This window comes from Schistocerca piceifrons, chromosome 1 (genome assembly GCF_021461385.2).
Source record: "Schistocerca piceifrons isolate TAMUIC-IGC-003096 chromosome 1, iqSchPice1.1, whole genome shotgun sequence".
Taxonomy (NCBI): domain Eukaryota; kingdom Metazoa; phylum Arthropoda; class Insecta; order Orthoptera; family Acrididae; genus Schistocerca; species Schistocerca piceifrons.
The window spans coordinates 775,543,315-775,558,123 of NC_060138.1; the positions used below are offsets into that span (position 1 = coordinate 775,543,315).

The 14,809-nt window shown below is 40.4% G+C and overlaps 1 protein-coding gene across 1 annotated transcript in view; it reads right to left on the reverse strand.

Moving 5' to 3' along the window:
* Positions 1-303: 303 nt before the first annotated feature.
* The window catches only part of LOC124712550, a 132,834-nt gene continuing 118,328 nt past the window's right edge, over positions 304-14,809 (reverse strand). Inside the window, exon 5 of the mRNA XM_047242862.1 lies at positions 304-633. Coding sequence (XP_047098818.1) covers positions 541-633 — 93 coding nt within the window. The 3' untranslated portion in view covers positions 304-540. The remainder of the gene's footprint in view (positions 634-14,809) is intronic.

The following is a 14,809-nucleotide window of genomic DNA, read 5'->3' on the forward strand; positions in this document are numbered from 1 at the left end:
ACAGAATTGCAATATCTTAAAACACTTGTGGAAATATTTGAGGTGAACCACCATGTATATCCATGTCACTTATCACAAAGTTAATGGGACACATTTTAATGCAAATGTTATCAGCATACCTCAAGTTTCGTGGCTTCAAAATACCTTTAATTAACAGACATGATAGTATCATTACAAACTCTAATTACTCCAGTATTTGGTATTTATAATAAGAGTACAAATTATCCCAATAACGTTTCCTTTCTTTTATGCTTTGGCAGAAGTAAAAGGCTGCAGTAGAATGCATCTAAAAAACTCACTGGATATTTTGAAAATTTTATATTTATTATCAAACAAATATAAACAATATCACAGAAAATATGGAGTGAGGCCCATACATAAAGATGTGATGTGTGTGCATATGCCAGATGCAGCTATGTATAATTTTATATATTACAACAAGGACAGGGAAACAACATCTAGTTAATATTAAAATTATAAACAGTAAAAAAATAACACTATCTTAACATCATAAGTGCCTGCTTTTTAAATTATTTATAATTAATTGTTCCTTGTCCGTTTTGCTCTGGCTGTGAGACTCCTGTCCATTTCTTCTTCCTCATCAACATACTGAACACATTCAGATGCATGTTCCTGTAAACAATAACAATACATTAGTGTTATGCATGAGAGAAACAGCATCAGTGATCAGTTTTACACAACCACAGCTTCTCTTTAAAGTTGTTCCTCATGTTGCCCAAACAAGGACTGTCTGTTAGTCACAATAGACTTAACTGTGCTTGCACACTATAGCACTGATGTGACTCAGCTGGTTGGTGCAGTACAGACATTTTATCGTAATGTTGTCAACTGATCCCCTACATATTACTCTGAAATCAAAAATGGCTGATACATAGTTGAATAAAAGGCACACAATCACAAACTAGTGAGCAACATAGGGAGCATTGCGATAGGGCATATCATTTTCTTTATCTTTAAAATTAATTGTTTATTCCCACAAGTGGACATAGAAAAATTCATCATTCCAGGTATCCTGTCTTGAAATACTTATTCTCTAGAGTACTAACTTAACTGCAGGCCTACAAAAACACCTACATACCACAGCTACAATCCTCCCTTTCCTGACAGCCTATGTAATCGTTCAATGCACAACAGTGCATGGCACCAATATGTTTCAAAGGCTGCAGGAGAAAATGCAATTTTTCAGGGGGTCATATCTTGTGTTCTACTGATCACTGAGTTAAGGAGTCAAGTGTTTTGGATAGCCCTCAGCCTTGCGACCATTTTTTACCTATCAGAAGGACAACTGTACTGTAGCTATCCTACAGTACAGTATCAAAATTTAAACATTGCACACTTTTTCCAGCCCAGACAAATTGAGCAAATCGATTGGTTCTTTTACTTTAGGTGTGGTCTAGGATGGACCATAAGCAGCTTATAAGATCACAATTTGTTCGTGGCTGGTTCTTGAAAAAACTCAAATTTCTATTCATGGCAGAGCCTCAAAATTTTTACCACATTTCCTTACGCTGATGATCTTAGAGAACCCTGAAACTTTTAATGTTATCATTATCCAGTGATGAAATCCAGAGGTTCAAAGTAACTGTACTTACACACACAAAATATGGATGTAATATCCAGTCTGGGGTATACATGTAGTTTTAAACAATACAATGACCACATGTCAAGAGTACTGTGGCTGTCAAAAAGGTACTGATGTGACTGAACTATGTTTTTAGTTGCCGTTTTTCACCAATCAAACTTTATGACACACTGTGTCTGTATAGTAGGCACTTGATGCTTGTACAGGCTGTCTTCACCTGGAAATTATTCGATAGTGCTACTTGGGAGTGTAAGCACCTCATAAAAATTATTCTGTTATATGAAATTCTTTGTACTTGCAAATCAAACACAGCATATTTTGATGTATAGTATATATGCAAACTGAAGTGACGAGTGAAAAGCTACACCAAGGCCAGAAGTCAGTCAGCATATCTACATGATACATCTTTATGCTTTGAAGAGGTCTCTGGAACCATATAGATTCATTTTATCACAGCATTTCTTGGTATATTGTAGGCGTAGCCTAAAAATTTTGTGCATTTTTACGTGAAGTAGTGTAAAGTGAGCTTGTGTTGGAAGGGAGACGATTTTATTTTCACCTTACATTATGCGTATTTATTTGTTGTCTCTACGCATCAACATATGTAAATGTATCAAAGTATGTAAATAAACTGACCAATAGAATTCCCTCTACATAAGCAGTCCACTTTGCTATAGCAGGGGAAAGAAGGGAATCAGCAGAAAAATGCTCTTGTCTGAGCACAAAAAAGGAATATGTTCCTCTCTTAAAAATAAATAAATAAAAGGAACAGAAAAGTGGGGAACCAGTTGCCTTGATCCACATTCTGCCTTCCTCACCAAAACTTTTGGCATGTGAGCAAATGAGAGACAGTGATGGTGGAAGAGAGAGGAGGCTGTGCCAGGGAGAGAAAGGGAGAGGAGACAGTGATGGTGGGGGAGAGAGAGAGAGAGAGAGAGAGAGAGAGAGAGAGAGAGAGAGAGAGAGAGAGGCAATGAAAGAGATAGGGATGAAGACAGCAGCTGTGGGAGCCAAAGAGAGAAGGGCAGTAAAAGAGAAGGATAAAGATAGTAGCAGTGGGAGAAAAAGAGAGAAGAGACAGAGGAAATGAAAAAAAATTGGTGAGTGGAAACTATGCATAGGCTCAGAGTTGGGGGAGGGTCTTTCAGTCTAAGAGTTAAAACCCCCTGCAAATCATCCCCAAGAACACATGTGGAAATGAAACAATGGTGGTTGAAAGACATACAGCAACCTGAAAGTGAGAAATAAAGAGACAGTGTCAATAAGAGAGAAAAAGAATGGACCAAAGACATTGGCAGTGGGACACAGAGAGAGAGAGAGAGAGAGAGAGAGAGAGAGAGAGAGAGAGAGAGAGAGCAGAAGTGACAGAGAAGGGGACAGTGGTAAGGAAGAGCAGGAGAAAGGGATAATGGGAAAGACAGCCAGGAGATAGTGGAAGACATATATGGAAAGTGACAGTGAGAAGGAGATGCTGAGTATGAAGGCTTCACTACAAAGAAAGATGGATGTTAAAGACCATGAATATGTTCTCATGTAAAATTTTTTATGAGGAAGGCAGAATGAGGATTAAACCAGCTGGTTCCCCACTTTTCTGTCAGAGTCTGTTAAATAGTAAAATACTGACCTTTTTTGTGCTCTCACAGGTGTGTATATACTAACAAACTAAAACAATTATCAAATAAAATAGAAGTTCACTTTTAAAATGTTTTGGGATAATACAAATTGTTTTATGTTCCTACTTATGTAAGAAGCAAGTTGTTCACCATTCAGATCAGGATCCATCATTTTTCTCCTTAATTATATCTCCAACACATGGTGAGGATGGAGGAAATATGGTAGCACGGAGTATAATTATCTTTTAGCCAAACATCTCAGAAGAAGTAACTGTTGAAGATTTTGCCTTTCTCAGGAATTCTTTGAAGAATATTTGCTGAAAGCCGTCGCTCTGTATTCTTAATTTCACTATCAACAATATCTCCATGTTTACACCACTAGTACATGATTGAAACTAACGTTCTTCACCAGCCACTCTAAAGATTTGTACTGATTATAAAAATGCTGAATTATAAGTGGCTTCATTTTAGCATAATAACAACACACAAACACAGTTCCAAACAGAATACAACACTGAAAAATACCAGTATATATTCAGCAAAATACATAGGATATAGGAAAACTAACAATGGGTATACTGTTGGCACGTGATTTCCTGACTTCTGTAAACCTCAATGCATATATCTGTGGTAATTCCTTCTGTTCGCCCCCACCTGTAGCAGCAGACGAGAGGCTGCATTGACCGAAAACCAGCAATCGGCAAAGTGCCTGCAGACCAAGGTTCCACCACATCCCCTCAGTACCCTCGCTGGTCACTGCCGCTGGAAGTAGAGCTTAGACTGCAATGCTTTCAGGACACCATGCACACCAAACCATCACTCAAGCAGTCTCTTCTTCCATCTTCTGCCGTGCTTCTGCACCCTATCCAGAACAATGCCATATGGCTCGTGTCATCGTCTGCAATACTTCACCAGAGTTGGCTAAGACAATAGGATTTTACACCTGTGTTCAGTGTCAGTGCTCTCTTGCAGTTCGGTTAATGATTGGAGTGCAACCTATTCTGTGCCATCATCCCGAGCTGTGTTTCTTTGAGGGACTTCCTTTCTAGCACCTGTACAAAGCCTGATGCCAGATGCCTGGTTCATCCCACCCAGTGTCAGCACCTAGAATACCACGCACAGTGTGGTGTAAACAGTGTGGTAAGATTTACTGTGTGCCGGGAGTACCAGAAGGGTTTATTACCATTCCATCCCCTACCATTTTGGGACCCCTTTATCATCAAGCATGTCAGTAAAGCGAGTTTTCCCAGCACCACCGGACAACACCATACAAAGTACCGGAAACCATTCTTAGGCCACCCTGTTCAAAGATTCCATCACGAGTGAGGACTGCCCTTGATTAACAGGTAGTAACTGGTTAAATTTTACCATAGTTGTTAGCTTGGGAATAATATCTCCAAACCAGCTCACATGCCTCTTCCAACATGCCCCATTATTTATAGTTATCTTTATTAATTAGTGCACCTCTATATAGGCATAGAAAAGAACCTAATTTGTTCCTTCCCTAGTGACCCCCTCTAAACAAATGCGCCAAGTCTTATTACTGAAACACGCTGGTTTTTCTTTTTCATTATTCCGATTAGAACACCCCATGTGGTCGCGAAATAAGTTCCCATTAGGTCAGTCGGATGCATCCCGCTTGCACCCTCACTCACCCCTTGCCTTCTCCACCCCCTCCCACACTGCTCCATGCATGCCCTCCCTCCACGTGCATCAACGCTCCCCTCCCACATCCCTCTACAACACACATCCTCCCTTCACACGCCTCACCATCCCGTATAGCTCTCCTCAATGCATGCTCCCCACATGCACCACCGCTCCTCTACAGCCCCCTTCCATGCACACCATCCTTCTGTGGGCACTACTGCTCCCCTCATGCACCCCTCCACATACACCCTCCCCGTGCCTCTCTGCGTTACCATCGTTACCTGATGAGGGTCTCTTTACACAGGATCCCAAGCCTGATGATATAAGTGTCAGAGGTTAAAGCAAGAAGAGATCTCTTTTGCATCCTTTACTGATGTATACTTCGAGCTACTTGAATTTTTTACACATTTTATTAATTTGCTGTAGAATGTAATGAGGAAAACTATACTACTGGCCAAATGATGTCACTGATATGATTATTTGGGAAAAATTTTGGTAAGACAGAACCCAAAAATTATAATTTTTAAATGTGATTGCCTCAAACTATTAGAGCCACAAAAAACTGTTCTTGCTATTGGGTTCCTTATTTCATTTCATTTTTTAAATACAGTTTTTTTTAGAGCTGAATGCTGTAGGGATGTCTAAATAAAACAGAGAAGACTACTTATTAGCAGTTTTTTTCACTTAGGTGTAACATTTAAGTACCAGCAGAATACAGACCATTTTCAATGCATCTCCGCCTTGTCATCAACTTTTAGGGCATTATATGCTTGTATTGTGATCCCAAATCTCATTATTAGGTGGTTTATAACATGATCTTTCAAATGAAAATGTTCTAAAAGAGTTCGTAAAAGACTCTCATATGTGAAAATGGGTTTAAAATAGCCATTTTTGTCAGTTTCAGGAAAACTGACACCTTTGTCCTTGATTTGTAAGCTACTGGGCAGCAGTAGGGGAACCAAATTTTATATTCTAGTAGCTTGTATTGGTAAGTTATTTTGTGCAAAGCTTCAGATTTTTCCCAAGATTACATCCGAAGATACAAAAAGCATATCTTCACTTTTATTCATCTATTTTTTTGGCCTACTATGCTTCGAATTATCCAAATGAAAGTTTTTATTATTTGGTTACGAAAGCACAAAAAGTTGTACGAGATGGTGTAGTTTTGTTTATTTCAATAAAATATTGCCAGAGATATTATGTCTCTCAGTTGCTGAAAACTCATTGGCGCACTGTTGATAGCTGCTCTATGGGGTCAAACAAATAACTGTATCTCCAAAAATATTAAATTGGTGAAAGTTAAACTTAACCAATTTTCATTGGGAACATGTGCAAATGTTTGTACAAAATTTCAGCAAAATCTGTGGTGGTCATGCAGTACCTTTTTCCCAAATTTGACCACTTGGCATGGAATGGCCCTATTCCAAAATTGCTGTTAAAGTAGGTTTCATAAATATAAATCACTAGTGAACTCTACAATGCTTTGAATTGCTAAATATGTATTGGACTGTATATACATCCTACTCTTGTTCTCCCACCTCTCTATCCCTTTCCTCCTCCTACTCCCCCTCCCTTGTCCATCTCCCCCCCCCCCCCCCCTTGCTCCTTGTACATCTCTTATCCCACATATTCTCTCTCTATCAATTTCCTGCTCACTCGCCCCTCTGTCCATATCCTCCTATCCTTTCTGTATATCAGTTTCCTACCCCCTTCTCTGTCCTTCTGCTACTCCCCCTCTCCCTGACTTTATTTATTGTCATTCCAAATGGAACCTTGACTGTAAATAGAAATCAAAATGAATGGGTAAATCAGTTGAATCATTAGTACATGAGGTGTGAGAGAGACCTTTCCAGCTGCTGGATATAGCTTTACTGATAGTATTTTGCAAGGTTTTAATCTGCAAACAGGTAGGATTACAAAGTTAGCCATGAACACAACAATCCTGTTTTCCATTAAAAATGAATTCAAAAAGCAAAACATAGCTGCACAGCACGCTCAGCATGTTCTTTCTTGTAGGCGGTTTAACAGAGGCGTTGAATATGTAGTAAGTCTATATCTCTAGTGGTTTATAACAATATTATGAAAAGGACACTTGCTGCTCACCATACAGTGGAGATGCTGAGTCGCAGATAATCACAATAAAAAGATTGTCAGAAAATCAGCTTTCGGCCAATAACGTCTTTGTGGCGATAACGGGGAGGGATAACAGGGTAGGGGTGGGGAATGATAATGTGCTGCTTGTGGCAGCATACAAGGACAAGGTGAAGAGAGGGCAGGGCGGCTAGGTGCAGTCAAAAAGTTAGACAGAGGACACGGGAGAGGGGGGGGGGGATGGAGGGGAGGGGGCAGCAGAAAAGTAGAGAAGTAAAAAGATTGGGTGCATTGCGGAATAGAGGGCTGTGTAGTGCTGGTATGGGGACATGGCAGGGGCTGATGGGTAAGGACAATGCCTAACAAAGGTTGAGGCCCAGAGGGTTATGGGAACGTAGGATACGTCACAGGGAGAGTTCCCGCCTGCACAATTCAGAAAATTTTGTTTTGGTCAGAATGATCCAGATGGCATAGGCTGTGGAGCAATCATTGAAATGAAAAACGCTGAGTTGGATGGTGTGCTCAGCAACATGGTGGCCCAGTTGTTTCTCGGCCACAGTTTGTCTGTGGCCATTCACGCGGACAGACAGCTTGTTGGTTGTCATGCCCAGAAAGAATGCAGCACAGTGGTTGCAACTTAGCTTGTAGATCACATGATTGTTTCACAGTTAGGTGGGATGCCTTTGATGGGTAGGTCATGTTTGTGACAGGACTGGAGTAGATGGTGGTGGGAGGATGCATGGTACAGGCCTTGCATCTAGGTCTATTACAGGGATATGAGCTATGAGGCAAGGGGTTGGGAACAGCGGTTCTGCTTAGACTGTTGTTTGATTAGTATCAATGTCCGGGTAGTACGGCTGATGTAACAGTGTGTAAGGAACACCGAGAAAACTACAGAAGAGAGCAAAATGCTCAACAGTTTCTGTTGTTATTCTGTGTCATCTATGGATGTCCATCCAATGAGAGCCCCAATTAATCAAAGGGTTGCCATGTAAGTTTTCAGACACACAGTGAAGTAAAAATTTTTCTTGTACAACTCAATTTACTGTTTCGCAAAATATTCGTCTTTAAAATTTATACACACCTGCTTGCTTTTGAATCATTCTGGAAACATTTTTACCATTATGATGTTGATGGCACAAAAACATGGCACTGGGAGGATTCAACAGCTTCAAGATTTTTAAAAATCATTGTTCACACTTTTCATTTGACGTAAGGAACAGATAGTAATTGTTAATCCATAAATGAGGTGAATATGGATGAAGAGACATTAATTATGGGGTTTTCTCCTCAAATAATCAATTGTTTTTCCCAATTTAAAAAAATGGTTCAAATGGCTCTGAGCACTATGGGACTTAACATCTGTGGTCATCAGTCCCCTAGAACGTAGAACTACTTAAACCTAACTAACCTAAGGACATCACACATCCATGCCCGAGGCAGGATTCGAACCTGCGACCGTAGCGGTCGCGCGGTTCCAGACTGAAGCGCCTAGAATCGCTCGGCCACAACAGCCAGCCCCAATTTCATATATGACTTGTGATGAATAATTTGCCCATGCCTTTTAGCATTATCTGTCCTTCAATCCACTAAAGTATGACATGTGAAATGATTGATCATGTTCTTCAAAGTGCTTTACAAAGAAACCACTTTTATTGGTTTCAGTACATATTTGAACACACAAACAGTTGACTGCTGCTTAGTTTCCAGCTCATACAAATAATTTCACTAGTTTCATCTTTTGCTTCCATGTTGTACACCGATTTTGCATTGCCTAGGTCAAGGTTTTCAAGCATTTCATTACAGCAACTAACAAGAGCCTGTGTTTGAGTTTTAGTCAAACTGTGCAGAAACCAGCAAGAACAGGTCTCTCTCACAGTTGAATGTTCACACAAAATCGAATGTACTGCAGTTTCTGTTTTGTCTAAGTATTCTAAGGGTGTGTGTGTGTGTGTGTGTGTGTGTGTGTGTGTGTGTGTGTGTCATGGTAAACCACAGGGCAGTCCTCTTCAATTAAGCTGCGCACAACGTCAACAGTGGCTTTTTTTTCCTTTTTTTTTTCTTTTTTCCTTTTAAGGACAGATTCCACTTTACCTTCATGAAATTTGTAAAGTTTCTATTTTTTCATAATTTTGTATCTTTAAAAGCTAAGGCAACAAACTGCATTGACAATTTCTCTAATCTTCTACTGGTTCAGCAATAATAAAATTTTGAAACACTATTAACGTCAAATCTCAATAATGCCAGCTATCAGTTATTTTTAAGGAATTAGAATTCAAAATGGTTCAAATGGCTCTGAGCACTATGGGACTTAACATCTGTGGTCATCAGTCCCCTAGAACTTAGAACTACTTAAACCTAACTAACCTAAGGACATCACACACATCCATGCCCGAGGCATGATTCGAACCTGCGACCGGAGCAGTCGCACGGTTCCGGACTGAGCGCCTAGAACCGCTAGACCACCGCGGCCGGCAATTAGAATTCAATCCTCATACCATACAATGGAATACTGTAACTCAATTTCCTTACAAATCCAGTGACTGTTGACTATAGCCATACATAATGGGCAACAAGAGAAGAATTTACAAAAGACCCATTTGCCAGGACTTGTAGTGAGGGATTCAATATTAGATTTATACAGAATGGTATTAAAGTAGACTCTCATTAAATTATCCTCCTTGGATTATGCTAAATCACCACAACTATTGTAGCATTTTTGTGAGAATTTAAAATCTATGCCTCTCTTGTTAAATGTTCTTCTGCACTGCTATGGGTAACAATGGACGCGCTGTTTTTACTCAGTGTAATAATATTGTACAAAAGTTCACGCAAAAGTTTTTCCTTTGTTAATGTGTGTATGTTGAAAAACTGATGGGAAGAGAAAACTATAGTATGTGTCAATTCGCTATGTGAAAATACCTACAACACGGACAGTTGCACAATTGTGTCAACAGAAAATAATGCTGAAGTCAGCACAGCAGCACCAAAATTATACTCTGCATCCATATGTTGATACACATTCATTTTTAAGATATCTCTACAGCTAGAGAAGTATGGGACAAGTTAAAACAAGTCTATGAAGATTTTGGCATCTTCTGACGAGTAAGGTTAGACACTGCTGACAGTCAGAATGGCAAATATTTCATCAGTAGAAGAACAGAGATCAAAGATGATTTCCACTCACAATAATTAAGTGGCTTGATCTTTGAAGTTAAAGAAGAATGGATTGGGTGTACTCTATTTGCACTTCTACCACAAAAATATAAACCTATGATTCTAAGCTTAGAAAAGTCAAACCTGCCAATCATGGGAGACTCAATTAAAAAATAAATTCCTGCAAGAAATAAATGATGTCACCTGTAATAAACCATCAACTAACAATGCTGCCCTGCAAGACAACAAGAAACAGAATGATGAAGTTACCATCAAAAAAGGCTACAGATGCTACAACTGCAACAAGTATTGGCACCTGCCAAAAAAATTGCCACAGCAACAGTAAAAAGCCAGTGGAAAGGCAAACTACCAGCATTCTACTAAAATGCAGTTGCAGGGAAAGATGTATGGGTGGAATGGTATGCACACTCAGTCATGTCAGTGCACATGTCCAAATATCCACGAAGCAAAAGTAATGTTAAAACAGAGATTGGCTCACAAGTCGTAATAGCAATTAATGAAAACTACCTGTAAAATAAACAGGATCTTCATTTGTAGTTATTCTCATAGGCAACAAGAAAGATTGAATCTGAAGAAGATATGCCGCAGATACCTCACCTGAGCATGTCTACTATCTGTTAAGAACAAGAGCAGAAAAGGGTTGTTCGATTTTACCTGACAGACAAGGCTGTTGTGTTTATGTCACATTCAAAAATGTGCTAGCAGATAGAATACACTGGCTAGACCAACCATAAATTTGGAATTTGAAACCAAAATCAGCATTGCCATCAAATAGTGCAGATTTGAAGACAAGGTCATATGCATTCTGAAGCTATGCAAAGGTCAGGCAAGTGGCATTTTATAGGAGGGAGCAGTTAATATTCCATGTTAAATTTTCTTAGAGGGCAAACAAACAATACTTCCTTTTTCACGATCTAGCTCAAGAGCCACAGCAATTCTTGCTCACTTTTGTGTGGGTCGATGCACACTAGTTCAAGTGGAGGAGCCAAATATGGTACTTCCTTACTATAACTGATGGCTATTTCAGGAAAGTATTCACACTTACTCTCAGAAATATAAACAACTACCACTGCTAATTTGAAACTTTAAAAACCTAGTTGAAAGGCAAACTGCAAAAAGAATATGCACTCTATGTATAGATAACAGCACAGAATATGTGCATTATGATCTGATAATTTTTTGCGCACAATAAGAGATTCAACTTCAGACTATAATGCCAGAATGAAGCCGAGTACTTGAGCACTATAACTGTGCAATTGTGGAAAAAGCATAGATGCTCCCTCTTCAAAGCAAATCTGCCAAATAAATTATAGACAAAATCAGTCTCCATTGAAGTCTACTTAATTAAGAGATCTCCAACTAAGGCACTAAAAATGAGACTCCAGAAGAAACTTGGACAAACAAGAAAGCAGATTTTCACATCTCAAAGTATTTGGAAGCAAGGTCTACGTTCACATTTTTGTGAACCAAGTGACGAAAATGAGACACAAGGAATAATGAATATATCTTGGTAGGATATTGCAAAGATTCGAATGCACACAGGCTTTTTGAACCTAAATGCCAGAGAATCATAAAACTTTGTGACATTATTTTTGATGAAGGTACTTCTAAACAGTTTAAAGAAAAACTCGAGTCATAGGAAACAAACTGATTGTTCATCACACTGGCAAATAAAAAACAAAATTAAATAACAACATCTGAACTAGAAGAAATCAAACCTGAACCTGAGACTATCAGATCAGATCAATGTAGTGGCAGCCGCCAAGCTGAGAGGACGCACAGCAGAAGTCTTGAGAATATCCTTGTGTAGGGCGGCTCCCTAGTGTAAATTTTCTGTGTAGACAAATTTATTTCTGCTCAATAGCTTGCAGTCTCCGAATTCGGTAAGAAATCTGCACACCAACTTTTAGTGTTACTTTTTTCTCCTTTGGTATATTTTCAAACTCAGTAACACCAATTGAGACCTTATGTCTATTTCATACACAGTACAATATGGGTAGGGACTGTGCTTGTTATGAGCAGACACAAGGAGAGTTGGCTGCTGTCCGTAAACAGCTGGAAGCTGTGTTGGCTATTGAAAACAAGCTTCTAACAAAAGCTCAGAGTTGCGGTGACGTCGGGGTGCCAGTGATGAAACCTGTGACACCTTTGGTGTCACTGGAATCCCCTGGTGCCCGGACGTCACTGTGGCTTCCGATACGCAACATCTGACCAGTCCGTCCTCATTCCAGAGTGGGTGGCAGACAGTGGTGGGTTTGTGTGTCACTGGGCGGAAGGCGAAAGAGGGAGCAGGCTATGCAGCTGGGTCCCTACATCTTAGCAACAGGTACAAGTTGCTTTCAAGTGTTGGTGACAACTCTGAGCCAGCACAGGATGCCTCTCCTGTTGGGCCAGCGGTCAATTTTCCTGCCCAGTCTGGACAAGCACAGAGGGTGGGTATGCTAGTCATTGGGAGCTCCAATGTTACGCGAGTGATGGAGCCCCTCAGGGAGATAGCACACAAGGCAAAAAAGAATTTCACTGTGCATTTGGTATGTTTGCCAGAGGTCCCATCTGTGATGTGGAGGACGCCCTGTCGGTTGCTATCGAGCACACTGGGTGCAATTGGCTGCATGTAGTGGCACATGTCAGCACGAATGACACCTGCCGCTTGGGTTCTGAGGCCATGCTCGGCTCCTTTTGGCGGCTGGCTGATTTGGTGAAGTCAACTAGCAATGCACGCGGGGTGCAGGCTAAGCTGTCTATTTGTAGTATCGTACCCAGGATTGATCACAGTCCTCTGATTCGGAGCAGAGTGGAAGGTCTAAACTAGATACTCAGACGGCTCTGCGATGGTATCATATGAGAATTTCTCGACCTCCGCTATCGGATGCAGAATTGTAGGGTTCCCCTTAATAGGTCAGGCTTGCCCTACATGCAGGAAGTGGCTACTAGGGTAGCGGAGTACGTGTGGCATGCACATGGGGCTTTTTTAGGTTAGACGACCCCTCCCTTGGGAGCAAACACAGTTTGCCTGTTAAAGCAGCCACGGTGACCTCAGAGAATCTTGGTCCTCGCAGATCACAGATAGAAAAGATTAATGTGATTTTAGTAAACTGCAGGAGCATCCAAGGAAAGGTCTTTATTGTAAGGATGGGTTAGTCACCAGTGGTGGCGGCGTGTTTATTGCGGTAAAAAATTCAATAAAATCTAGCGAGGTTATCATGGGTTCTGAATGTGAATTAATCTGGGTGAAACTGAATATCAAAGAATGGTCAAAACTGGTGATCGGATGCTTTTATAGACCACCTGTCAGGATCTGTAGTTGTAGAGCACTTCAGAGAGAGCTTGCAGAATAGCATTAGTAATTTTCCTGATGATGCCGTTGTAATAGGGGGTGACTTCAACTTGCCAGGTATAGAATGGGAGTGATAGGCCATCAAAACTGGTGCCAGAGACAGGGAATCGTGTGGCATTGTTCTGGATGTCTTGTCTGAAAATTGCCTTGAGCAGATAGAGAGCCAATGTCTTAGAAGTCCTGGCAACAAACAGACCTCAACTTACCAAATCAGTTAACACAGAGGAAAGTATCAGTGATCATAAGGCTGTGACAGCAGCTACGACAATGGGTCCTACAAGGAATGTTAAGGAAGTTAGGAGGATATATTTGCTCAGCAAGGGTGACAGGATACAAATTTCAGAGTATCTCGGCAGTCAGCATCAAATATTTGGTGATGAGGAGGAAGATGTGGGGAAGAAATGGAAAAAATCCAAAGGCATTGTTCAATATGCCCTAGACAAGTATGTTCCGAGTAACATTTTAAGGGATGCGAAAGATCCTCCATGGTTTAATAGCTGTGTTAGAAAAGCACTGTGTTAACAAAGAGCACTTCATCTCAGATTCAAGAGAAGTAAAAACCTAGCTGACAATCAAAAGCTGAACGAAGCGAAAATGAGCATAAGGAGAGCAATGAGGGAAACACTCAATGATTACGAAAGTAAGATGTTGTCAACCAACCCGAGTAAAAACCCTAAGAGACTTTGGTCATATGTAAAATCAATAAGTGGGTCAAAATCATCTAGTCATTCTCTCAGTCATGACACCAGCAGTGAAAGGGAAGATAACAGAGAGAAAGCCGAACTACTGAATTCTGTCTTCCGACGTTGTTTTACCACATAAGATCATAACACTGTCCCTCCATTCAATTGTCGTGCAAACATCAAAATGGCAGATACTGAGATAACCGATTGCGGAACTGAAAAGCAGCTACAATTGTTTAACAGTGGAAAGGCTTCAGGACCAGATGAGACACCTATAACTTTCTATAAAGATTATGCGAAAGAACTTGCTCCCTTTCTAGCAGCAATTTATCGTAGATTGCTTGAGCAACTAAAGGTACCTAACGATTGGAAAAAAGCACAGGTCATTCCCATTTTTAAGAAAGGCCGTAACACAGATCCACACAATTACAGACCTATATCGTGGACGTCAATCTGTTGTAGAATTAATGAACATGTTTTATGCTCACGAATTACGACTTTTTGGAAAATGATCATCTCCTCTATAAAAATCGACATGGATTCTAGAAACAGACATCCTGCGAAACTCGGCTCTCTCTGTTCCTCCATGGGATCCACAGCACAGTGGACAATGGCACTCAGGCTGATGTCATGTTCCTTGACTTCAGTATGGCATTTG